This window comes from Pantherophis guttatus, chromosome 3 (assembly GCF_059756535.1).
Source record: "Pantherophis guttatus breed Tessera chromosome 3, ASM5975653v1, whole genome shotgun sequence".
In the NCBI taxonomy this organism is placed as follows: domain Eukaryota; kingdom Metazoa; phylum Chordata; class Lepidosauria; order Squamata; family Colubridae; genus Pantherophis; species Pantherophis guttatus.
Window position 1 is genome coordinate 144774950 of NC_142065.1, and position 26995 is coordinate 144801944.

At 37.7% G+C, this 26995-nt stretch overlaps 2 protein-coding genes across 3 annotated transcripts in view; both read left to right on the forward strand.

Moving 5' to 3' along the window:
- CDYL (chromodomain Y like) overlaps positions 1-26995 on the forward strand; it is a 143755-nt gene that overhangs the window by 71745 nt on the left and 45015 nt on the right. For both annotated transcript variants that reach the window (XM_034429086.2, XM_087890296.1), the window contains exon 2: positions 4271-4925. In XM_034429086.2, coding sequence (XP_034284977.1) covers positions 4271-4925 — 655 coding nt within the window. The remainder of the gene's footprint in view (positions 1-4270; positions 4926-26995) is intronic.
- On the forward strand, positions 15772-21540 carry LOC148114861 (uncharacterized). Its single transcript, XM_087888845.1, has 3 exons — positions 15772-15778; positions 16852-17038; positions 17211-21540. Exons 1-3 carry the CDS (start codon positions 15772-15774, stop codon positions 18478-18480), a joined length of 1464 nt encoding a protein of 487 aa, XP_087744971.1. The 3' UTR covers positions 18481-21540.

Below are 26995 nucleotides of genomic sequence, written 5' to 3' on the forward strand. Positions count from 1 at the left end.
GAGGTGGGGGGAGGGTATATACATATATTTAAATTAAATACAGTAAATAAGTTGGCATATTAGCAATAGTGATTTGTGATTCTCTTAAATCATTCCAGATGCTAAGCAGTGTAATTTGCTATAAAATTAAATATGAAAATACTTTAAAGTCCTATTAGCTCTACTCTCCTGTCCCATAGTCAAATAAACTGAAATAAAAGACAAAACAAAAATCAGAGAATATTATATTTTCTAACAGACTTAAAGGCTATTCAGAGTCAGGATCCAGAACTGGAGAGTGGAAAATAGTTCTTTCAGATTCATTCTGTTATGCGTGCTGGATTTTTAAGGATAGGAACAGGGGTGAAATGCTACCGGTTCGCTCCAGTTCGGGCACACCGGTAGTGATAAAAACTACTGGTTCAGGTGAACCAATAGTAAAAAAAAAACTACCAGTTCAGTGGAACTGGTATTTCCGATGATCGGCTGTGCCACACAGTTTAACTTAGCTAGAAAACAGGAAATCCTGCTTTCTAGCAAAGCTAAATCGCGTGACACAGCTGTTCCCCCCCTCGCTGTTCTACTTACCTAGTGTAGTCGTCTTTTTCTGTGCAAAGTGCGCATTTGGTGTGCACTCTGCATGCGTGCACAGCATGTTTTTGGCACGCATCACGCATTGGCACATGCCGTGCATGCACAAGTAGTGAACCAGTGGCGATCCAAGGAGGATTTCACCACTGGATAGGAATATAAAATACAGGTAAGTCCTTGTTTAGGAACCACAATTGAGACCAACAACTTGGTTAAGTGAAGCAGTCCCTACATGAAAGTGCAACTGTGCTAATGATCTTACTTCAGTTTTCCCTTGCTTAACAGACCTGCAAAAGTCTTAAATGCAAAGATAGGTGGCAAAGTTACTTTTTCATCACCGTTTTAACTGTGAATGATCTCTGTACAAGACTACCTAAATGAGGTCGGTCTATACTGAATTTCACTAATAGACTAGAAACAGTTCCACAGTATAGAAGAGTTTTTACAAATTATATTTTAGAATTAATTGACAATGAAGTTGCAAATTCACATAACAAAACTAAATATAATGAAACTTATGTTGTACAGGTAATCCTCAGGTTACGAGCGTTCTCTTAGCAAACGTTCGAAGTTACGTGATAAGCACTCCCTAGCATTTATGAACAAGTCCCGAAATTATGAATGTTGCAGCACCACAACAGTTGTTCACCCTTATGAACGACCACAGAGGCTCTGCAATGTTCGCCCTGTCTGTTCACACACACAGCCTGGGTTAGGTCTTCACAGACACTTTGCCTGTGGAGACTCATTTACCTTGCGAAGATCTCCTCTCTGTCGCGGTTTCTTTGCCTACTTTGTTGCTTCAGGCTTTTGGTGCATTCATAGAGAACAGAGACCTAACGTACCGCGAGATCATGTGACATCAGTAGCGCGAGATCTCGTACTACTGATCTCGCATGATCTCGCACTTTAGGTCCCTATTCTCTGAGAATTGAGGCCTGGACGTTTGCAAATGAAGGGAAGGCTTCAGGCCTTCTCTCCATTTGCTGTTTCCTTGCCGAAGTCTGTAGGGTGATTGTGGCCCTGTATGCTTTAGCAGCCCTTTGCAAAAAGCCTTTGTCAGCGCCAGCAAAGCTTGGGAAAGGCGGACCCGATCCTTCCTCCAAAACTCTGTTCCCACTGGCAAAGGCTTTTTGCAAAGGGCTGCCGAAGGCTACAGGGACGCAATCCTCAAATGCTTTGCTGATGAGAAAGGAGGCCCGGAGGTGCGCAAATGAAAATAAATAAATACATTTTTAAAAAATCTATTGCATGCGCTAAATTTCTTATTTTCTCAGGATAAATAGTATGGTATTTGGGGATTAGATTTTATTTGACTAGGAAAATATTGTGGATTGTTAAATATATTGATTTACAGTTAGTAAGTTTTTACATGTTAGATTAAAGTTAAACTAATATATGAATATGTTTTTTATAAGGTATTTAGGTATTTATTTAATTATTTAATTATTTATATATTTTTCATATTTCTGAACTGCCTATTTCCTTCAAAAAGAAATTATTTATTTAAACTTAGAGAGGTATTTTATATTTTATGATTGTCTCTGTACTGAAAAAAGTTGGAGGTCACTTTTTGTGTGTGTGTGTGTGTATTTGTCACTTAACTTTTTCCCTTTTATTCCCTTCCCCTTTTCACTTGTATATCAGTTTGTATTTTATTTTATTTTATTTTGAAATTTAATAAAGGTATACACACACACGCACACACACATACACACACATGGTTATATATCTCATGAAAACATTTGATATACATATATAGAATGAGATATCAGCTACTTAAAATGAAAATTGTTTAACAATAATGTGCATAAAGACAGGTTTTCAGCAATTCATTTCCATTTCTGACTAGATCGGTTGGTCAGTCGGTCGGTCTGTCTGTCTCTTTAATTTGTTTCTCATCAAGTTACCAAATTGGTTAAAACATTTCACCAGTATATGAATAACTGCTATTGTTGGATTTTAGGTTTTAAATTTATCATTCCTTTACAAGAATAAACTAATCAAAGCAAATTTTGTAAATTATTTGCATATATGATACATTTATGCTTATCTCAGCAGATTCATTTCCATGGATTTGTAGAATAACTTTATATTTTGATAGACGTGATTTATATAATACACTGAAAAACTTACACTATGTAGGAATGCTAAATTTGTAGAAAGGAATCACTTTTGCTATACTATACGCATTTCATGAGCCAATATTTCTGACTGGGATAACACTGAATATGATTTTTGCAAGATGTAGATCCTCAAATGATGAAAAAAATAGGTGGGAGTTATGTAGCAACAATATGCTCTTGTATGAAATACTCATGTATTATAACCATGCAATTCCTGCTACTTAGTAAAATGGTGTAATCTGTTAAATCTGGAGATTTTAAGGCAAAGAATTCTGTACTATCAACAACATCTCCATTATGGCATTCTGTTTTATGAGAGCAGGCAAACAGGTTATTTATGGCAGTATCATGTATTCAGTGTAGAAATATTTGTTATAAAGAAACACCAAGAACAAATATTTTAAATAATTAAATTTGGAACAAATAAATATATTTTAAGCATATTAAAAATAATGTGATCATTACAATCATTGAAACACTTGGTTTAAAATTTAAAACTAAATTTCCATCCGATTTTAAGGCATCCCAGATTTTAGTGTTTCTTTATTGTCATCTTCTCTTTGTAGCCACTTTATAGATATTAGTTTCATTTTTGAGTGGTCTGTTGCAAAAATATTAACAGAGTCCTACTTTAGAAAAATAGAAAGCCAAGTATTTTGTACACATTATGCATGATAAGCATAAGGAGAGGGAGATAATATACTGAGAATTCAAATAGGACATCAAGAGGAAATGTGATGTATTATTTTTGTTATCTCCAATATGATGAATATGTGAATAACACTAACAGACCAAATTATTTCTATCTATAGTTGCTTATGATTTCCCAAGAACTGATTTCCACTAATACACTACTATGGTTTACATTACTGTCACCTTAAGAATTTTTATTTTATCTTATGTTCTATGTCTTTAATGAGTTGGCAGTAATATTGAAAAATGACATTAATAATGAATTTAAAAGCATTTTGCATTCTTAATTTGCCCATTAAAGAGCCATTTCCCCATCTCTAACATTTTAAAGATAATAAATTCATGAGTTGCCCAAGATAGGTTGCCCAACATCCAAAGATAGATGTTCACCAATGATTATAATCTTGTTTTCCCTTTGTAGAAGTTTAGGATTATGTCACTGAGAGTAAGGCATCCTAGTTATGATGGCAATAAATATATTAATACTTGTTATATAACTGAAGGTGCAGACTTTTTCCCATCAAGGAATGTCAAATATGTATTATTTATATATTAAATAAATTATATGGGCACCCAACTCATACATTATGACTTCAGGCAGCGTACAACATTAAAAATATGTATGACATTAGTACCATTTTTCTTTTTAGTCATCATCATATAATTTATTGTATACTTTCATGCATTTGTCAACATTTAAGATTGCTTGAGCTTACTAATAAAGAGCATACAATTATTTACACTGATTGCCAAAATTAATTTGTATGATTGAAACAAAATATAATTGTTTCTAGATTCTGTATTTCAAATTGCTTCATTGTACACTCATGTTTAAACATTCACAAGTACATCTTCATCGCCATCTCTAATTCTTTCAACAGGTAGAGAGAATTGTTGATAAAAGAAAAAACAAGAAAGGAAAAACGGAATACTTAGTACGATGGAAAGGCTATGAGAGTGAAGATGACACATGGGAACCTGAACAGCACCTTGTGAATTGTGAAGAATATATACATGAATTTAATAGACATCACAATGAAAAACAAAAAGAAAGCACATTAACAAGGACAAACAGGACATCTCCAAATAATGCAAGAAAACAAATTTCTCGATCTACTAATAGTTCTTTTTCAAAAACGTCTAAATCCTTAGTTCTTGGAAAAGACCATGAATCAAAAAATCAACTGTTTGCTGCTCAGAAGTTTCGGAAAAACAACACTCCTCTCTCTGGTAGAAAAAACATGGACCTTTCAAAATCAGGTATCAAAATTCTTGTGCCCAAAAGTCCTATCAAGAGTCGGACAGCAGTAGATGGCTTTCAGAATGAAAGTCCTGATAAACTGGATCGCATTGAGCAGGATCATGAAGATTCTGTAGCCCCAGAGGTGGCAGCAGAAAAACCAGTTGGAGCTTTATTAGGTCCTGGAGAAGAACGTGCTAGAATGGGGAGCAGGCCAAGAATACATTCATTAGTGCCACAATTGCCAGTGCCAGTAACAGCTACCATTGCATCTGCATTAACAATAAATGGAAAAGGTAAGAAGTATGGATGGATAGGTTTTCCAACAAATTTTATAGATATTCATATGAGTAACTTTTTAATGTTTCGGATGTTGTCTTGTCTAATTTATTCCAGGAACAAACATGCAATATGTATTTTTTTTTACCTTAACTGGTTCTCAATTTTTATTTATTTATTAAGAAAATTTATATGGTCACCCAGATCACTCTTGTTGACTCCGGGCGGATTACAAGGATAAAACTGCAGTAGAAAAACCAATAACACACTACTTCCACTTGATGGGCTCCTTATCACTGTGGTCCCCATTAGCAGAATCACATTTTCAGGGCCTTGGAAAAGATAGAGTGGGAGCCAATCTTACAATAAAACTCACAACAAAATTGTGTTAGTTTACACTTTTCTGAGAAGCATATTGTGATTGATTTTTTTTTAAGAGAGGTTTTATCAGGGTCTTGAATTTACCAACCATTAATTGCTATTTGTTTCATAGATTTTAGAAATAAATGGTGAAGTTCATTAAGATGTTGATAGGGAACCAGTGTATTCTGCCGTTTTCATTTTTAGACAAGTGAATTTATTTACTTTGTGAATTGTTGGTATATTGCTGTTTCTCTTTATGACATATTCCGTATATTCAGTTACAGTCTTCTAGGTAGAAAATAATCTTTGAGGGAATATGAGAAATTTTACAGGAAAAGAAGGAAGTAAAATTATCTGACATTGGATGTGGACATCTGCACAAAATATGTTTTCAATTTGTTATAATTCATTATTAGGTCTTCCCTCCATTTTCTTACCTATATTTTATAATTCTATTGAACATACTGATTTCTTTCTTTTTCCTGTCTTTTTATAAAGCATTTGAAATATTACAATATAGATCAGGGGGGTGTCAAACTGGCGGCAGGATGTGTCTCGTGTAGGCCATGCCCGTCCCAGTTCCACGAAGAGGAAAACATCATGATACATCTACATTACGTGATGGCAATGTGATGCCGCAAGTTTAACATCTGTGGTATAGATGTTAAAAACTGGAATTGTATACAAAGTCCCTAATTTATATGGGAGGTTTCTATTGTTACAAAGCTTTTGATTGTGTTTCTTAGGCTGTTTCTAGAATTGTACTACTTTGCTCCTCCATCATTCTGCTTAGCCCTAGCTTTCTCATGAAGGACTGAATGGAAGTTAAGGTTACCCTCATATGTTTGTTTATAAAGGAATAAGCCCCAGTGAGGAGACTAAAACTCACTTCTAAATTTATTATTTATTTATTATTTAAATTTCTATACCGCCCTTCTCCAGAATAGGACTCAGGGCGGTGAACAGCCAGAGTAAAAAACAATATATACAAAATTTAAAAGCAATTTAAAATAATTAAATATTATTGGCCGTAAATTAAAATAACCCAATTTAAAATCAATTTAAAATTAACTCAAGCCAGCCCCGCTAGTTGGAATAAATGAGTTTTCAGGGCCCGACGAAAAATCCGGAGGTCTGTTATTGTACGTATCTCTGGGGGGAGGTTGTTCCAGAGGGTGGGCGCCGCCACAGAGAAGGCTCTCCCCCTGGGAGTCGTCAGCCGACATTGTCTGGCGGACGGCACCCTGAGGAGGCCCACTCTGTGCGAGCGTACTGGCCGGTGGGAGGCTATTGGTGGCAGAAGGCGGTCTCGTAAGTACCCCGGCCCTAAGCCATGGAGCGCTTTAAAGGTGGTCACCAACACCTTGAAGCGCACCCGGAAGACCACCGGAAGCCAGTGCAGCTCGCGCAGGAGAGGTGTTACATGGGAGCGCCTCGTCGCCCCCATAATCCCCCGCGCGGCCACGTTCTGGACCAGCTGGAGCCTCCGGGTGCACCCCAGGGGGAGCCCCATGTAGAGAGCGTTGCAGTAGTCCAGGTGGGAAGTGACGAGTGCCTGAGTGACTGTGCGTAGGGAGTCCCGATCTAGAAAGGGGCGTAACTGGCGTATCAGGCGGACCTGATAAAAAGCTCCCCTGGCCACGGCCGTCAAATGATCTTCTAACGACAGCCGTGCATCCAGGAGGACGCCCAAGTTACGAGCCCTCTCCGTGGGGGCGAGTGATTCGCCCCCAATAGCCAGCGATGGTGTCAGCTGGCTATATCGGGACGCCGGAAGCCACAGCCACTCAGTCTTGGAGGGGTTGAGTCGGAGCCTGTTTCTCCCCATCCAGGCCCGCACGGCCTCCAGGCACTGGGACATCACTTCAAGGGCATCGTTGGGGTGGCCTGGGGTGGAGATGTACAGCTGGGTGTCATCAGCGTACTGATGGAACTCCACCCCGAAGCCACGGATGATCTCACCCAGCGGCTTTACATAAATGTTGAACAGAAGGGGCGAGAGGACCGACCCTTGTGGCACCCCACAAGCAAGGTGCCTCGGGGTCGACCGCTGCCCCCCTGTCAACACAGATTGCGATGCATTCTGCCACTCTTCTGCCTGTTTGTCCTACATAGCTGTTGTTGCAGTTCTTGCAGTTCTTACATTGTATGTTGTAGATGACTCCTGTTCTTTCTTCTGGGGTTGCTGGTTCTTTTGGTTTGCTTAACATGTTTTGGAGGACTTTAGTTGGCTTGTGTGCTTTCTGATTCCATGTGGTTGTAGAAGTCTATTGGTGGTTTCTGATATATTCTTGATATATGGCAGTGTAATTCTTTTTAGGGTTTGTGTTGGTTGTGCTATATTCGGTTGAGTAGTCAGGAACATTTTGATAAAGTATCCATTTTGTTGGAATGTGTTGTATAGATGATGTTCCATTTCTTTTTCTGCTACTCTGGGTTGCTGCAGTGTGTTTGGGATCATTTAAATAAAGTCCTTACACAGCTTCTCTTATGGGAGGTTGAGTTGCTGCTTTTGGTAGTGGAACACTTGGTTAGTATGGGTGGTTTTTCTGTAGACTTGCATTTCTAGTTTGCCATTGTGGTCTCTGCTGACTTTGGCAGAAAGGCAATGCTGTAAAAATATTAGATAAGACAGTGGCATTGATCAAGAGATAACATCCAGAAAGCCCCAAAGCTGCCACACCAAGCGCTGAAATGACTGCAGTTGCTTTATGTGTCCAATGGCTGGATCCAGAGGGACAGTTTGCTCATGAAATGTTTTCTGGGCATGCATGTGTTCTCAAAGCAGGCACTCAAAGCTTTCAAGTTCAGGAGTGTTCTTTAATTGCAAGGGAAACATCTTGTCTCATAATCACTAGTCTGGTCAGGCTTATTACATCTCTGCAGGTCAATTAAGTTCTAGAACCAAGTTACACAAGAGCCTATTTCTAGTTACAGCCACTAATTAGTTACTAAATCCAAATAAAAATTGTCTCTGACCTAAAAGTCAGCAGTATTCTACATACATTTTTTTTAAAGTTATGGCAGGCCAGATAAAGAAACTTTGTGCTCTCCAGTTATTTTAGATTACAACTCCAGTGTACATTAAAATTAGTCATAATATCTGGGACTAATGAGAATAAGTACAATATACAGAGAGGCCAAGATTCTTCAAATGCTAAACGCTGTTCTTCTAGGCATATGTCTATATTTGTTAATTGTCTATTGTTTTCTGATTTAGTAACTGATATGCACTTTTTAACTTTTGCACTGAAATATTGAATTTTTAAATCACTTCTCTAGTAATACACATAGCAGATGGAGATTTAAAGCTCAGATGGGTTCAATTCAGTTTAACTTCCAAATATAAAGAATTTTCTCCTCCACAAATGAGAGAGCTAGGATTGTGGTTGTTGAGTGAAGCAGTCATGTAGTATCTCACTTAATAACTGCTTTGCTCATGACAGAGATTCCCGGCCCAATTGTGATCATAAGTGGAGGACTACCTGCATTAATTGTAATACTTCCAAGTTGAAGAACTTGAAATTGAATTGTGTTATTTTAAACCTTGTCTATATAAACTCACTTTGTGAACTTTGTTGATCTAATTGTAACACACGTTTTACATATTCAGATGCAATAATATTTTTTAAAAATTTTAATAAATGTTCTGATAAAAAATTGCTAGCATGTAAAATAAAAGGGATTATTAAAAATTGACAACATCTGCCATCTAATATTTCATTAAATCTGGAATATTTTAGCATTTTTTACTGCCTTTAAATTATTTGTTGAATGATGCTTTTGAAATCTTTTATAATATCACTAGATATATGTAATTACTATCCCAACTTCTGTTTTGAAAGCCAACTAGATCATTCTAGTCCGGGTGTCGGCAACGTGTGGCTCCCGAGCCGCATGTGGCTCTTTCGTCCTCCTGCTGTGGCTCCCTGCCACCTGGCTGGCTCCGCCCCTCACCCTCCCCTCCCAGTCACTCGCCTGGCCTGAGAAGGTAAGGGTGACGGCAGGGATAGAGACTCGCTCCATATTCCAGAGTGGAAGGGAAGCACCCCTGTACTTGCCTCTCATCTCGCAGGCGCTTCTTCTGGTGCTTCTTGGTGCTGCGCACGCCTCGGTCACTCAGGGAGACGCATGACTCTCTCTCTCCGCCCCGAGACAGTAGCCCGGCCTGGCTGCAGCTGATGATCCGCATGGTAATGGGCTCCAGGAGGAGCAGAGGACGCCGTCTCCCCCATTGTGAAGCGCGCTAAATTTTAAGTGTGTGTGCAAGGCGCTGCAAGAGCAGCTAGCAGGTCATGGAGGTGGCGAGAGCAGCAGCGGTGAGAGCAGTGGCGGTGAGAGCAGCAGCATCAGCCTCAGCTGGCCCAGGCCAGTGCTCTATACTTGCAACTTGCTTTCACCACTTTCATGGCCTGCTCGCTGCTCTTGCAGCGCCACACTCAGCACGAAGAAGTGCCCGTGAGATGAGAGGCAATACAGGGGCACTTCCCTCCCGCTCTGGAATATGGAGCGAGTCTCCATCCCCGTCGTTGCCCTTCTCAGGCCATGTGAGGAGTGACTGGGAAGGGGAGGGGTGGGGCCAGCCAGCTGACAGCCACAGCAGGGGGATGAAAGAGCTTCATTTATTTGGAAACCTGAAATGATGCTTGATTTAAATCATATGGTAAAAGCACCGAAGAAGAAAGAACATCAGCAAAAAAAAAACAACAGCTCCAATCCTCGCCTGTTTTTGGAACTGATTCAAGAGGGAACACACACATACATGAGAGGGAGGGAAGGAGGGGGGCAGATAGAGAGAGAGGGAAAGAGAGAGAAAGATGAGAGAAAGAAAAAGAAAGAGAAATGAGAAAATGATGGAGGGAGAGAATGAGAGAGAGGAAAAAGAAACAAATGGGAGAGAGAAGGGGTAGAGAGGGAGGTAGAGGGACACAGAAATGAGAGCTGGAGGGAGAGAACGAGCGGGAAAAGAGGGAAACGAGTGAGTGAATGGGAGAGAAAGAAAGGAAAGAAAGAGAGAGGGAGGGAGAGGAAAAAGAGAAAAATGAGAGAGGAGGGAGAGAGAGAGACCCATTTCTTCACAGAAAACACCCGGAGCCACAAAACCCAGGTAGGCATGGCTGGGGGGGGGGTGGAGGTCATGTGACTGGGTGGGAGTGTTGTTGAGTTGGCCACGGCCACCCAGGTTTTGTGGCTCCTAGTGTTTTCTGTGGGAAACGGGTCCAAATGGTTCTTTGTTTTTAAGGTTGCAGACCCCTGTTCTAGTCCAACAGTTTCAATAAGAAGAATTGTTGAAAGCATATAAAACCTTAAGGTTGTTGCTTATTGTGATGATTTTCTAATCCTTCTTCTGTCATATTTCCTTTGTATACTGGGGATTCTTATAGGCAAAAATCATAAACAGCTTTGTATAAGTGCCTCTCACCTCACAGTTGCTGTTATCCAAAGAAAATTGGTGGCTGAACAATGAAGAAGTCAGCCCATCATAATGTTTAGTATGGTAAATGTTAGAGAAACAAAAATCTGTTCTGCTGACAGATGTTCTACCAGTAAAATGCCTCAGTTCCTTTTTTTCTCTATTCATACGCACAATACTTTTTTTAATGTTATGTGGTATTCATAGTAAAGGATGTCTTATCCGCCAATTTAAAAATATCATCTGCACAGTCCTTTTGGCAGGCATATCTTTTATTCCCAGTCATGATTACAAATGAAGGAAAAATATAGCTGTACCTCATGTCCATAATTATATTTGGAGATTAATCAATGATTAGAGTCAGCTTCAGAAAAGGGATTAAAATAAAGCAAATTACTATAAGTTTGAATTTTTTCAGGATATTAAGAATGATGAATTTCTGATGCATTAAGGCTGGCTAAAAATGTTATTACACAATAGTGAAACACTTGCTCCATATTAGTTTATTTTTACTAATATTTTAGTAATTAGCGTACAATTTCATTGTTTTAAGCTGCCATTCTTACCATTCTCAAGTCTATTCGTAGATGCTGGGAATTGAATTGAGGGCCTGCCTAAATACTATGCATGTGCTGTATACTGTCTCATTGACTATAGCTCAACTATTTTAGCTCAGATTGGTGTTTTTTAAAAAAATGAGTTTCCTACTTTTGTTCTGTCGAAACAAAATAAGAGTAGCTGTTTTGTATTTGATGAGTGTCCAGACTTTCTGGATACAGAGGAGTTAGTGGTGTGTAATTGAAATCCTTGCAAGGAGTTGAGACTGCAAAACCTCCAAATATCCTCAAAATATGTTTGAAAACATTGCACTGTAACAGCTTCCTAAAAGTAACCAGGACCATTTGTTAATGACAGGATGTATTATTATTGCCTTTATGCATGGATCTAGTCAAATAATAGTCAGCACTAAATTGGCATTTAGATAAGGGTCAGTGAAATTCAAGGGGAACTGGAGGGGTCTCTTGTGGGAACGCGGGGACTCCAAACTGATGATGCATTTAACTCTACCTTCCAGCTTTGTCTGCTCTTCTCCTACATCATTCAGTTATAGATCAGAGTTAAGTAAGAAGATACTTCGTGATAGTTACATTTTTGGAATCTCTACTTAAAATATTTGGAGAGTATTTCTAAAAAGATTTCAAGAGATTTTAATTGTTTCTGGCCAATATTATCTCACTTTATTTTTTTCTAGTACTATCAGAATAATTGGTACTGCTTTGAGAGCAGATTAATGATGGAAATGCCCACAGAAGGAGTATAGATTCTGTATATATGCAGAAAAAAATAATTAAGAAACCAGTTGTGCGCTACCATTTAGAGATTAGCTATATTGCATTAAATACATTATATTTCCCAGTGATAGCAATTAAACTCTTGATAGGAAAATGTTATTTTTATATTACATGCTTCACATATAATACTTAATCTGCATCTGTTTCATTTGTATTATATTAAAATACTTACCATATTTAAGCACTTATTTTAGCAGACTTACATGATGGAAATAAAATATGCATGCTTATTTTTATCATTTTTCAAAACGATATTTAAAAGAATGTCTATTTATGATGTGTCCTAATTAAGCTTGAATGAAGTAGAGTACACAGTTTACAATAATATATATGTTTCTTTATAAAATACTACAGTTTTGAACATTTTTTGTCATTGTTATTGCTGGCACAATTAATAGTTGCTATATTTCTTTAAAAATAATTTCTAATACACAGAAGAGGATAACTTTGTCTTTTGTAATGAAAATAATTTTTATTAGAACATGCATAAGTGCAAGTAAAATTAATTAGAAATGTTTGCTGTTATTCTTAAAGGTGAATGATCAAAAACTTTGCAGATCTCATATAAGTATATAATTAAAATTCTTATTTTTTGCTTCATTGCTGTGCTTTTTTTAAATGTTTACTAATTGCCTATCTGACATGGTTTGTGTTGCAAGGTGAGTTGCACATTAACAGTTTCTTTATATCCAGTCCAACTTGTTGCCTCCTTATCTGACCATTATTTTTTCTGTGATTGAGGCCATTGCCATGATAGTTTTCAGCCTTTAAATAATGGTTTTCATAAAACCATAAAATAATGGTTTTCATAAATACTGGGCTACATTTCATGAAGTAATTTGATTTTTGAAATGGAATATTGTTCTTCTGAGTTGTACTCTCTACTTCACATATCTTCTGTATTTTTGAGCGGTTCTTGGTACTCTCCGAGTTTGGTTATCTTCTTGCAGACGTTTCATTACCCAAATGAGGTAACATCATGAGCTAAGAGAGCACCAAGGACCCCTCATTTCAACCCTGAGAAACAAATATTCTCCTTTATTGGCTTCTGCATTTTTCTTTTTTTTTTTTAATGAAGTTGTTTTCATGAAGATAGGTGTGGTATCTTGCCTTAGAACCAAATTAAAATAGAAGAAGTAGTTGTATGATTGGTTTTAGTTAATTAAATCTTGGGTAATAACTAATAACTAATATCAGTCATTTTTCAAAATGAAGGTATATTGTACTCAGACAATAATGTTTCTTTAAAAATTTCTAAATTATAAAGGAAGCTGGTAGATGAACAATCATACCTTTGTAAATTGTTCCTAACCAAAGAAGGATCACATCCTGTGATTGTTTCCTAAAAATTTTGTAAACATGAGAGATAAATATCTTTGGATTAAAAAGGTATTTTTTTAGTCATAAGTCATAGTTGTAAGCAGGGTGGATAAAAATCAATGATTATTTTTTAAAAATGAAAAAAATCAGATTTTTTTTATTTAAATCGGGTTTTTTTGGTTTTTATCGAATTTATTTTAATAAAAAACTTTGGGGTAAAAATCTATCGTAAGATAGTTTTCTATTTAAGATACATAAATAATTTAGTTTGTTCAGCATGAAATGGAGCTTAGTTATGTAGCATGAGGCTGTATATTCTGCAACACTGGGACTATCGGTGAGTCAACAGTGGGTCAAAGGAGTAGCAGAGATGACAGTTGCTCTTTAAAAATTATGATTTAAATTGAGTTGATTTAAATCAAGCCTTTTTACTAGTGATTTAAATCATGATTTAAATTGTGATTTAAATCAACTCGATTTAAATCAAATCCACCCTGGTTGAAAGTCAAGATACCAGATGACTGAGCTTGATTTTACATCTCTTTTTATAGTGGTCACAAAGCAAGTCAACATGATTGTAAAGCAAATCACATGGTCCTTAAGCTATTCAGACGGTCATTAATTGAATCGATTCTTTTGGATGGGCGTTTTTTGCTGGCAAAAATACAGCAGAAATCAGCAAAAAACATTGTAAATCATGAACATGGAACACTGCAACTGGTTGCAAATGCAGGCTGGTTGCCAAGTAGCCAAAATGCAGTCATGTGACTGGGGATGGGATAATTGTAAAGTCCATAACTTTTAACAGTCATTAAGCAACCTGTTATAAATTGAGATTGACCAGGGAGGTAATAATAGCAAAAATAGAACTCCCATGGTCTCTGCTGATATATGCTATTTTCCTGTTTGCAGCCATTCATTCTCCGTAGTAAATAGGTCATCTTGTTTGTAAGGGCAAGTGCAGTTTTGCTTATTGCTATATTATCCCTGCTCTTTTTTATTTGCAACATCTGCAGTAAAAATGTAATCCAGTCTTACTGTTTAAAAGTCATGATTTCCTATCTTAAATAAACTGGGGACTTGTTGTTTGGTAAAGAGTTCTGAATTACAAGAGTTTGGGAGAATTGAAGAAAACTGTGGTAAATGTGTTATTCTAAAACAGGTCTATTTTAAAGAGGATAGAATTTTACAATCAAGGAAAAATATGAGCATGCTTCTGATTTTTTTAAATTTTCTGGACGGCTGCTTTATTCAGAACAGACCTGTCTGGTTCTCACATTGGACCAAGATAGCCTAGACCTAGTGAGTTGGCAGGATAAGAAGTGGAAAGCATATGTTTCAGGGAGAAGGGTTTGAATATAATCTATAGGCACACAGGAGTATATAACAATGAAATATTTCAATAACCTTTATCTGTAGGCTCCATTTTGTGAAGCTATTGCCACACAGGTATCTATTTTGGTGAGCTGTCTATGGATTTTTGCTGTGTAAGTTAGTTGTAGATCTTGAATGATGCTTACAAGTTTCTGTATCCAACCAACTGCATTCTTCTGCCTTCCGGGCAATTTTTACTATCGTTATTGTTGTCAATATTCTAGAAAGATTTCTAATTCCAGATGTTCAGCAATTGAATAATTTGATTATAAAAGACAGTTGTTTTAAAATTCTGTTTTAAGGGAAATAATGAATGACACTATTAATTTTCTATCCTCCATGTAGCTGAAGCTCTTTTTAAATTAATTTCTATTGGATGAATGAGATCAGAATCAGAATTTAGGGAATACTTAACTTTTTGAATTTTGCAATAAAACTAATGAGCTTGTATGCTTCATATTTATGTTATTGCAATTCAGTGGAGGAAAGTAGCTGAATTCCTAAGCTACCTAATACATACATTAATGACCCAGAAAAAGGAGTGAACAGGGAAATAGAAGAATCTGTAGATGAAACAACATTATTTATGATGGTTAAAGCTTCAGTACACTGTGAAAAGAAATCCCAGTAGGATAGATTAGCGCTGAGAAAAAACAAGCAATAGAATGGCAAATAAAGCTCAACTTTAAATATGAGCTGACACCTGTGGTGACTAAATTTCAAATACTAATTCTTACTCAAGATTCAAGTTCATTATTATTACCAATAGTATTCAACGAAGTAGTTTTAAATAATGTAGACATTCATGTAAAATGCCCGTGTTTTTGTTTTTTAGTTAGAAGTGCATTTGTTTTCAGTATCACAAATAATGTAGATATAATGAACTAATTATGTGTTTTGTAAAGGACTTTAGATTTATTTCAAAATGTTGGTCTTATGCTACATAACAAATGATTTTTGAAGTTAAATTGCAAAAACAAATTAGGATAGTTTATTGTTCCAAAGAAAGTCAAATTCTACTGAATATACCATCTCCAGGGCATGACAGGTATTTGTCTAGTTTTGACAGAATAATGCATCATTAAATTTACTGTCATGATAAAGTGTAATAGACTTTGGCAATTCTAACAAACAATTGCAGATTAATATATTGAGATAATAAAAGCCAATGTTAGTGTACTGTCTTCTTTGGAAAATAGGAACCATTGAAATATAAATAATGGTGGTCAACCATATATGTGCTTTGCCAACGCCGATTTAATTTTTTTTACAGGAATCTGCTGTTACAACCTTATGTAAAAAAGAATTTTCAGATGAGGAAGAACAGTCAAATTAACTCATCTGTACAAGATGGCTCAGGCCTTAGGAGAGGACCTAAGCAAGACTCAGTCATCACTAGGCTTAACTCTTTTGCTCAGAACTCTGATTCATACATACTGGTATAGCTACCGACTCTATTAGCGTGGTAACATTGCTTAATTTATTGTCAGAAGATGGGAGACACCAACTCACACTATTACAACAGAGAGACCTTTGAAAAGAAAGTTATAATTAAGAGTAGCTTAATGCTCATTATTGGTCTTTACTTGAGATTAGGTTAGGGTATGATATTACCTATGTAAAATCAAGCTTCTCATTTATCTGACCCAATTGGCAAGCCTCTTTAGCATCTTCTAAATCACTTGCAACTTTTTTAACTGGAGATGAAAGAACCATTTATTCTCCTATTGGCTGTCACGGCAGTCAGGCATGGCTGAGACATTGGTTGCTGATTCGTAGGACCGAGTCTACAAGAAGCTTAAGGACTGCCTCTTCCTGCTTGGCTCCAGTTTTTCGACTCGGTCTGTCAGGACTAGTCGTGTCTGTAGAGTTCTCTGCCTCTTTTACAAAGAATTATCGGTTATTCGACTTCGGAACGGACTGGTTACTCTCTTCTTGCTCCTTTGGCTTAGTTTAATAGTTATATAGCTGCGCTGAGTTCTGGCAGCTAGATTGGGCGCGAGCACGGGTTCGCTCTGCCGCGCTTCCCGGCTTTCCCGCAAGGTCCCTTGATTGTGGAGGTACTTATTACAGCTCCATTCAAAATTCTAATTGGGGTCTGTTCCGGGCTAATCCTTTCAGCTATCGGCGGCGGCGTGCTGCGATCGAGCCTTCAGCTCTGCAGCTACTTTAGCACGAGTCCTACTCCGCGCCTCGAGCGGTTTTTCAGTGATCGCCCTCCTCGAGCACAGGTTGCGTTTGTAGCCTTTGGGCTAGCGACTTCTACAAGGACTCTCCTTCGTGGATCGGTTTCCAACCTGAACAGCAAGTACCCGGGGTTTTCTCGCTCTCTAACTGTCTAAGCAGGCCCTTTGAACCGCATGGCTAGTATCCAAGATGGCGGACATCTCTAAATCGCGTTATTCCAGCCAGACCCGCGATAAGGGAAAACTGCCCTGGGTGGAGGATCCTGAAGAGGGGACTTCCAAGTGACGCCCCAGCAAGTCCAGGGCCATAAGCGCAGGGACTTCTTCCCGGCCCAGCTCTTCCAAGCCGTCGCGGGAGGAGGAGAGATGCCATAAGGCCATCAAAAAGGCCTTCCACAAAGCCCAAGCAGCTTCTGCCCTACAGAATACATCTAACCAGGCTGAGGTCTCTACCAGCACCCCACCCTCAGCCAAGGCCTCTTCCAACCTACCTCTGCAGAGGCCCACTCTAGCCCTATCCCCAGACAGATCATTTGTTGGGGACACCGCCTGCGACACAGAAGCCGCTTCAGTTTTCCCTGTGACCCACGAGGCCTCTCCTTCCCCAGGGCCTGAGATCCAGGCTTCACAGAGTCCTCCTGTTCAGGCCCCTAATCAGGTCCCTCAAGCCTTGTCTGACATACCTCCTGCATTAGCTGCAGTAATCTCAGAGGCCATTCGTCAGGGCATTTCTCAAGGTCTCCTACAAAAATGTGCCACACCCTCTGAAGCTTCAGTTCATTCCAGACAGCATCACAACTCTGGCGGTCTTTCCGGCCAGGATGAAGTTGAGGGTGTCACTGAGGCCTGTGATGTTGAGGATTCAGTTAGCCAAGATTCCCTTTCAGAGGGCGAAATTGTGGCTGATCAGGATCTCTCAGATGATGAGGGCCTGGAACCTGACCAATCCACATTCATTGGCCTATTCCGGCTGCAAATGTTTCGCTCGTTACTTTACAAGGCCCAAAATGTCACTGGTCTTGGGGTGGCTTCCTCCTCTTCGGTTTCTTCTGCAGATGCCGCTATTTCTGCTTCCATGGACGCGGCCAATTCACTATTCCAGGAACCTTCAGTTCAGAAGGAAGTGGTGCCTGCTCCAAAATTGTTTTCGGATGTTGTTCTCAGACAGTGGTCCTTTCCAGGTTCTGGACCAGTTCCAAATAATCTGGACAAACGCCTTTTTAACATGGCTCCCGACTTCTCCCATCTATTGCAGATTCCTTCAGTTGACACTCCTGTTTTGGCGCTGTCTTCTCCTTCCTCTTTCACAGGGCCCCCTGAAGAGTGTTTGCGCCCGGAGGAAAAGAAGGCTGAGCGAACCTTGATTAAAGGCCATCAGGCCTCGGCCTGGTCGGTGCAGGCCTCTTCTGCAGCGTCATTTTTTAATAGAGCGACTATTCTCTGGCTGAGGCAACTGCAGGCTCGTTTACCGGCTTCAGATCATCGTTCTCACCAGGATCTGAATAAGATCTTAGCTGCCGTGGAATTTTCAATTTTACAAGCTTTTGTGTCCATTTTTCTTTAAAAATCTTTTGAAATGTCTTGACTGTGGTACCTTTATCTGTCATTTCTGTAAGTTTCACTGTCATTCATCAAGGGCTAAAATAAAAGGCCTCTCTTCCTCTTTTTTTTCTTTTTCCTATTTCTCTCTAGTGTTTCATATTTTTATGATCCCATGATCTGTCTCAAATTTCTTCTTTGTTTTGATAAATCAACCACTTATTTCAAAAGTATTATAGCAAAAATCTTAATATTCCAAATGTCTGATCCCTTAGCTTGTTTGAAACTTTGTTAAATTAAATTCTTATCCAACTTTTTACTGTTAACTTATATTCTTTAAACTTTTTAAATTGTTAATTAGTTCTTTTTCTTTTCTTTAATGAAGGACCATTCATCTGATAGTTTTTCTGAACTGCTACTCAGAAATCTCTCTTAGCATTAAAATACTTATATTGCAAAAAGGTTTAGAAAGGGAGGATTAATAAATCTAGTGTCCATATAAGGGTTCACTGTGGTTGAGAGCTTGATGGCTTCCCTCATCTCCTGGCCCCCAAACCCAGGAATTGATTGCTATTCTGCAGTTTCCTCACAAATAGCACCCACCCAGAACACAAGTAGGTGATCTTTCATCTTCTTCAGATAATCCTCTATTGAACCAGTTTTAATGCTGTCCATCGGTCTTTGCCACACTATCATCTCTGCTCCTTCAGAGACATCCTAGTTCACCCAGAAGTCCAGGCACCATTTGCTTTTGGAAAACATCATACACAACTTTTGGGTTATATGGCTAGCAGTAGATATAAGCAACAATATGGTATTTATTTTATCTTCCTCTTATATTAACCAGCTACTCAGATTAATACTACCAAGCTTTTTCTTTTGGATTTCTGGGCAGTTCTGAATTGTATTCTATTGCTTCAGTTCCTTTTGAATAAGCTGCACAGGTAGCTTTTAATCACCATTCATTAAGCAACTTTTTGAAATTATGACAGTTCTGAAGAAAGGAATTTACGACCCGTGCCCAAATTTATAACAGTGACTGGAATCCTGTGATAGCGATCTGGGCACTTGACAACCCATTCACACTTAAAACAGGTTACCAAGTGCCATGCAATTCTGTGATTGCCATTTGTAATCTTCCCTGCCATTTTCCTCAGAAAGTCAATGAGGAAGCCAACAGGGAAAGTTGCAAGCCACTGCCACCTGACTGGTTCCTGGAGACTGGCTGAAAAAAGTTTCTCCCAAGCTTGGGTTTGTGTTTGGATTTGGGGTCAAACCTTTTTCAAATGGCCTCTTTGAAAGCAAAAGAGCTGCTTAACACTCTGCCCTATGCTTGGCCAAATCAATCTCTTTTGCTTTCAAAGAGGCTGGCTGAAAATGTCCCTCTGTGCACAGAGTGTGTGTGTGGGAGGGAGCTCCTCCACTGAGTCAGCTTAGACCCAGAGATTCAAGTGCCATTGAACTACCGTGGGAAGTGGTTTCCTTTTGCAAATGGAGAGAAAGAGCTGCCTTCCTTCCTTGGGTAGGCAGTTCTTGACATTTCCTCCACTTAATGACCGCAAGTGGGAGAGGTAGCATTGCAGTCATTGGACAAAGCAGTCACGTAACCAATTTCGTTGTATACATGATATACAATGACAATAAAGGCTATACTATACGTGGGTATCTTGTATATGACTTACGGCTGAAATTCTGGGTTCATTTATAGTTGTTAGGCAAGGGATACCTGTATTCTTCAACTGCTGTATTCCAGTGATGAGAATCAGTATTTCCAATAGATGTCAGTTATGTCTGAGATATCTTCCAACAGAGTTTACATATTAAAAACATAGCTATGATCCTTATTCTTAGAAATGAACTTAAACTGAACCCCATAATGCATCCCTAATGCAATTTTGAGACTTGTATGCCAAGTATTAAGGCCCAGGCTTAGTCCGGATTCTAATCTTAGCCCCCTTTGAGGTCCTTGCGTTGGCACTGTTGGCAGGAAGATTTCGTGAGACTCCATATTTACAAAAGTTTTGCCCTTGTGCATCCACGGAGGTAGGAAATCTTGCTCATGTCCACATATGATCTTTTTATGATGCCTCAAGACATCTCTGATCTTCCCAATTATCTCTAAATTTGAGAGCCATACTGATAAAATGTATGTTTATTATTTTTTAAAAGATTCTAACCCTACATTCACATACCCGGTGGCCAAATCCTTTCACCGAGTCACACAGTTGCACAACACTTTAAATTAGATATATTGTTTTATTGTCTCATTGTCTTTTCCTCCCGACAACAAATTGTTGTATGAAATTATCGTTCTCTCTTACTGTATTGGCTGGTCAGAGACTGTAATAAAGATACTTGATTTGAATCTTAACTGAATAAAGGTAGTGAAATAAAATCAATTTTAAAAGTAATGGGATAATCTTTTGGATTTTCTTAGCTCAAATTGCAAATTGAACTGAATATCACCCAGAAGTAATGAAGATACGATTTACTTGAGACTTTGAGGAAAGGAAAAAATGAAAGGTGGAATATATTTTCTTTCTTTTGATCTGCAAAAATAGTTGCAGAACTAAAAGTAATAATTCATACCTGTCTAAAATAGCTGACAAGTAAAGCTTTTTAAAGATATAGATAACAAGTGTTTACAACAGATTTCATACATCTCAGCAGTTCTTTATTATCTTTACTAGCTCCCAATTCCAGCCCCAATTCAGGATGTTGTTATTAATCTATAAAGCTTTTTTCAGTATCTAAAAGGAAATACTCTTTCTCTTCCTGAAGTCATCTTCAGAGAGCTTGCTTACTCTGGGTGCTCTCCAATACTCAAGTATGGTGAATAACTAATCCAGGGCAGGGTTTTTAGTGGTAGTCTTCTGACTTTGAATGCTGTCCCTTGAGCGACAACTGGGCTATATCTTTATTATCTTTTAGTTGCCTGATGATGACAGTTCTATTCTCCCAGGTGGTGTTTTTAAATTTATTTTGCCTCTGCTTTTATTATCTAATCCTTATTTTATTTAATATAGGTATATAACTTGTTATGTATGTTTTTTCAAGGATACCAGGCTTTTCAGGAGCCGACCCTGCTACAGATCATATAAAAATGTTAATATTATTACATGCTTGGTAGACATTTTGAGGCAAAATCAGACAAATTACTTAAAATATCCAGTTTCAATAGTTCAGTCTGTTTGTAACACCCTGTCTGCAGTTTTGATTTTAAAGTCTCGATAATGTAAACAAAACGTTGATTTGAATTCAGTCACATACATGTTTCTTCAACCATGTCTTTCATGCCTTATCGGGGTGGGGGGTGGGGGTGGGACAGTTTCACCTGAGTTCAGAAGGATATAAATTTTGGGGGAGTAATCCCTGCATCATTAAGAAGATTCTAGTAAGACCACTGTGTTCCTGATACCAGCAAAATATTTTGTTCTCTAGCTTTTTAATAATTTAATTTAATAATAATATAAATAAATGATTAGTAAATAATAATTATTGCTGCTGTGAGTTTTTTTGTACTTTCTGTTACTGTTTTAATGTTTATCTGGCTGGTTTTATTTGATCTCTATTTTTTTAATGAAGTATATCTTAAAGTATATCGTTTCATTCATTATTTTAACTTATTATTAATTACAGTTTTAATTGTAACTGTAAACTACTTAAAGGTTTCCTTTAAAGGGAGATTCATAGATGTCTTTTAATTAATAAAAGTAACAATTTTTAGTATTATTTTGAGTTTTACTATATATGTTTGAAGATTTTTAATATGAAGTGATATATAAATATTTTAAAGAGAGAGTAAAAATACTATTATTGTATTATGTAATCCTATGGTCTAACTTCCAGTACTTTCATTATTTATACTTTAGGCCTTCCTTTGTTTAGTTAAACTGATTTAAATTTCAGTAGAGGAGAATATATGTAGCTCAGGATGGGCCAGGTAGCCCAAGAAGAAAAGGCATTAGTCATTCACAACATACAGTTTAAGGACTATAACAGCCACTATGTAAGGCAGAGGGGTAGAAGACTTGCAGAGCACATCCATGAACACCAGGTAATAGTCAGAAGACACAATGAAAACTAAATCTCGGACATATGGACAGACTCAACCATAGTTTCAATTGGAAAACAGCATTTAAATCAAACTAAATCCCAAAATGCTAGGGAATTCCTGGAAGCTTGGCATTCAGACAGATTGGCCATCAATCAGTCATCAAATTAGTTAAACATAGAGATAAACCCTATTTACATTCAAAGGAGACAATAAAAAAAGCTAGAAAGGAAACAAAAAACAGCAGCCAGCACCCAGATAAGCAGGGATTAACTAACAAACAATCAAGCAGAAAACAATACCCTAATCAAGACACTATGGAAATAAAAAAAAAGAAAAAGAAAAAGAAAAAGAAACCACACCTCCTCCAACATTAGCAGCTACTATATATGAACAGGGAACAAAGCCCACCCACACTACCACTACTGGTGTTACCTAATCAGGTATTGAAACATCTGCAAGCAAGCAAGCAAGCAACCTCAGAGAGTTCCAAGGAGTACACAGTGAATTAAATTTATGTACATTTCACAGAGAAGGTTCCTGTTTCTGTTTTTAATAAATTCACATTACAAAAAGAATTCCTATTCAAAGTACCTTAAAAGCTACTTTTGGGTTTTTCATTCATAGGTGTTATAATTTAGAGTCCAGAATGTACATATTCTCATGTATCGTGTATATTCTTAAAATGTATGAGACTAAATAACTTACTATTTTAACCCGAGTAAATTAAATAGGTAGGTAACTAAATAGCTAGCTAGACAGACAGGCACCTTAAAGATAAATTAAGCTTCAAAATAATAACTGAACTGATTAATGGTATATAAACCAAGGCACAGTATACTGTATGTTCTTGTCAACTGAAGCTTTTTTTACTCAGAATTCTGTTCACTGCTTCCTCATCATCTGACACTAGGATATTATTTCAAGTAGGTGCATTTCTGTAGCAGTATTTGGAATATCCACCTGGCTGATGAAGCTTTCTTTGATTACAGAAGATCATAATCTTTTAGAGAGCATGTGAATTCTTTTAACTGTAGAAGGAATTTTTGCCCTTGGTTTTTATATTGTCTCTGTTTTTAATAGTTCTTTGCTTGGTTTGTTTTGCTGTTTTAATAATAATATTTAAATTTAATATTGGCAGAGAGATTATTTTGTACATTGTGCAGAGGTTCAGAAGGAGCAGGAACATTTTTAATTGAAGGAGACTAACCTGAAAGACTGGGTTAATTATGTACTGCATTCACAAAAATTTGCATTCGCAAAAATGTTGGAGCAGGCTGTTTGCCATTTCAGTGGTATTGTAAATACCTCAGAATTGATCTCATTTCTTTTGGGCTTTTCCTGAAAGAAAAAACTTAGATTTTTCCATTATTGGAAAGCTCAGTTTTAGGAGTTGGAGGTGTGGAGAGGCGATTAGCTGGGCCGCGTGGTGAAGGCAACATATATAGGGTGGAGTGGGGGTGAGCGGGCAGGCGGGCAGGGACAAGGCCAGTGAGAGGTGGTATTTGCCAGTTTGGTGAACCAGTTAAAATTTCCGCTACCGGTTCATCTGAACCGGCTGAATACCACCTCTGGGTTTAGGTCTGGGCTAGTGATGGCTAACCTTTCTGCTGTCGCATGCCAAAACTGGGGGGGGAGCGCAGGGGGTCATGCATGCGCATGCCCACACTCAATTCAATGCACATGCACGCACGACTCCTGCACCCCGTTTTGGGCCTAGTATGCCTCCCTGAAGCCTCCGGAGGCCAGAAATGGCCCATTTCCCAGCTTCCGGTGGGTTCAGAAGGCCCAAGGCCCGTTTTTCGCCCTCCCCAGGCTCCAGAGGCTTTCACATGTGTCATAGGTTCACTATCATGGGTCTGGACTATTCCCAGGCCATTCCAGCAGTGGAATTTAATTATCTTGAAACACCCCCCCCGAAAAAAAGTGGTGTTATTAGTCATCAAACCTCAAAAATACACACAAGGTTTCCACAATTTGGGTCACTACTGTATATCCATGTGGACTTCCTGGTTTTTCTTTGTAGACATTTTGCTTCCCATCCAAAGAAGCTTCTTCAGCTCTGAAGAAGCAGTGGTTTGTTTTAGCAGTGGTTTGTTTTTCCCTTGTTCCATGTTTTTTCAACATTCCAGTCCAACCTTCAGCCCTGAAATTCCCTGGTAGCCTTAATCTAAATTCCTGATTAGCTTTCAATCCCCGATAATTCGATCAAGTGCTGGCATCTACTTAGATCTCATTGAGACTTCCCTCTTATTTAGTAAGATGGAGAACATTATTAGTTTATGGGACTCTAGGGAAACTGCCACCTTCTAGTAGTGTCATCCTATCCCTTTCATAAAATAATCCCTTCGGCAATTAATCATAGATGTTCTCCTAAAAAGATGTGCTGAGCAGCAAACTATAACTTCCCTTATTCATTCTCATTCAGCAATATATAGGTTGATATTTTTGCCTCCATGGCAGTATTTAGTTACAGAGTATTTCAGTGCATAATTCAATTGTGAATCTAGAGTATAACCTCTCCTCCATTATATTTCTTTGTTACACCCCAATGTCTGTATCACTAGCATATTCCCGGGGATATAAAGAATTTGCTTGCCTTTGAATTCTATTTCTACCTATTTGCCAGACACTGATTAATATCCAGCTTTTAGAATGAATAGTATAGATTTATACTTGGCTCCCCATATAAGAAATATAGTTGATTTAAATTAAGTTATTGTAAAATAGTGCCACTAATTTGTATGCTTTTTATTGACTTGCTAATACATTTTTAGCAATGGAAAAATTTATGTCGATAGTAATTAATTGAACAACTAGTTTATATAATTTTAATGTAGGGCCAACCTATAATTATGCATTTTAAATTATACTACAATAGGAACAAAGAAATAACATTTGATTTTTAAAAAACTCTTCTGTTGCCAATTTTTTTTTTTCTGTTTCCATAATTATTTTTTAAAAAAGGTTTAGGCAAATGTTATAAACGAATACGATGGAGGTTTTGGCATATCAGATTTGAAATGTTATTCTGATACCTTGCAACAAAGTTAATAGTTGTTAAGACTAGGATTTCAAATAATGGTAAGTCTAATGAACTAGGGTTAGAATTCCTGCTGGTCAGATAGATACTTTTCCTTCCTAACATTAAACAATTATATCAGGAATTTGGAAAAAGTAGAAATATTATTTGTTCTCCATTGTAGTGGAGACAGCATCCAGGAATGGGTAGTCCTCGTCTGCTAGTCAATAGGTCTGAGTCTGTCAAAGCTGCGAGGACATGCCTACACCAAGGGTCCCCAGCTTTTGACTCAGTCCTAGCTAAAGACAGACGTGTTTTTTGCATAGATCTACTAATTGCTGGATTGCTTCTAGACAGCTATACTGCCAACTTGAATACTATACTGCCAACTTGACAACTTCGATCACCATCGAATGCCAGCTTGAAGAGCTTTTAGCTCGAGCCTGCTGAGGGCCACTCAGCGGCAGGTCAGATCACCAGGAGGTGATTCTTTTTTATTATTATTATTATTAGAGTTTTACAGAAGGAAAAAAAAATTTTTTTTACAAGTATTTCCCCATCCCCCCTCCCTTCCTTGAAGGCCCCCCACCCTCCCTGAACTTCCCAGAACAAAATACAGGGTATAACAATTAACAATCATATGCTAAACTAGGCTAATAAACTAAGGATTCCTATCCCTCCCTTCACACTTTAACTCCCCTTTTACTAACTAAACATAAATACTCTTAATTTTTCTATTCATTCATAAGCTATTTGATACTTTTTAGTCCGATATTTGTTTTGAATATAATCAATCCATCTTCTCCATTCCGATATATATCTTTCTTGTGAGTGATCTTTCAAATATGCTGAAATCTTCGCCATTGCCAGATTCGCTACTTTTAATGTCCATTCTTCAATAGTAGGCAAATCTTCCTTCTTCCAATATTGCGCCACCAAAAGTCTAGCTGCAGTTATTAAATTTAAAATCAATTTAGTCTCTATAACCGTACAATCTGTAATTATACCCAACAAAAACAATTGTGGAGTAAACTTTATCTTCTTTTTAAGAATATTTTGGATAATCCATCATATTTTAATCCAAAATGCTTTAACTTTTTTACAAGTCCACCATATATGATAATAAGTGGCATCATCACAATCACATCTCCAACACTTAGTATGTAAATTCGGATACATACAAGCCAACTTTTTAGGATCTAAATGCTATCTATAGAACATTTTATAAAAATTTTCTCTTAAATTTTGTGCTTTAAATTTCTAACCCATATTTTTTCCCAAGTTTCCATCGTTATTGGTTCCTGAATATTTTGTGCCCATTTTATCATACAATCCTTAACTAATTCCGTTTCTGAATCTATTTCTATCAATACATTGTATAATCTTTTTATATGCATTTGACCTTGGTCTCTAATTTGTTTTACCAAATTTTCCTCGTTCTGCATGATACCAATTCTCTGATCT

What these genes read in the sequence shown, in the direction of transcription:
- LOC148114861 (XM_087888845.1), top strand. An exon ending in GTTTCCAACCTGAACAGCAA is followed by an intron (nt 17,039 to 17,210) that starts GTACCCGGGGTT and finishes GTGACGCCCCAG; the next exon opens with CAAGTCCAGGGCCATAAGCG.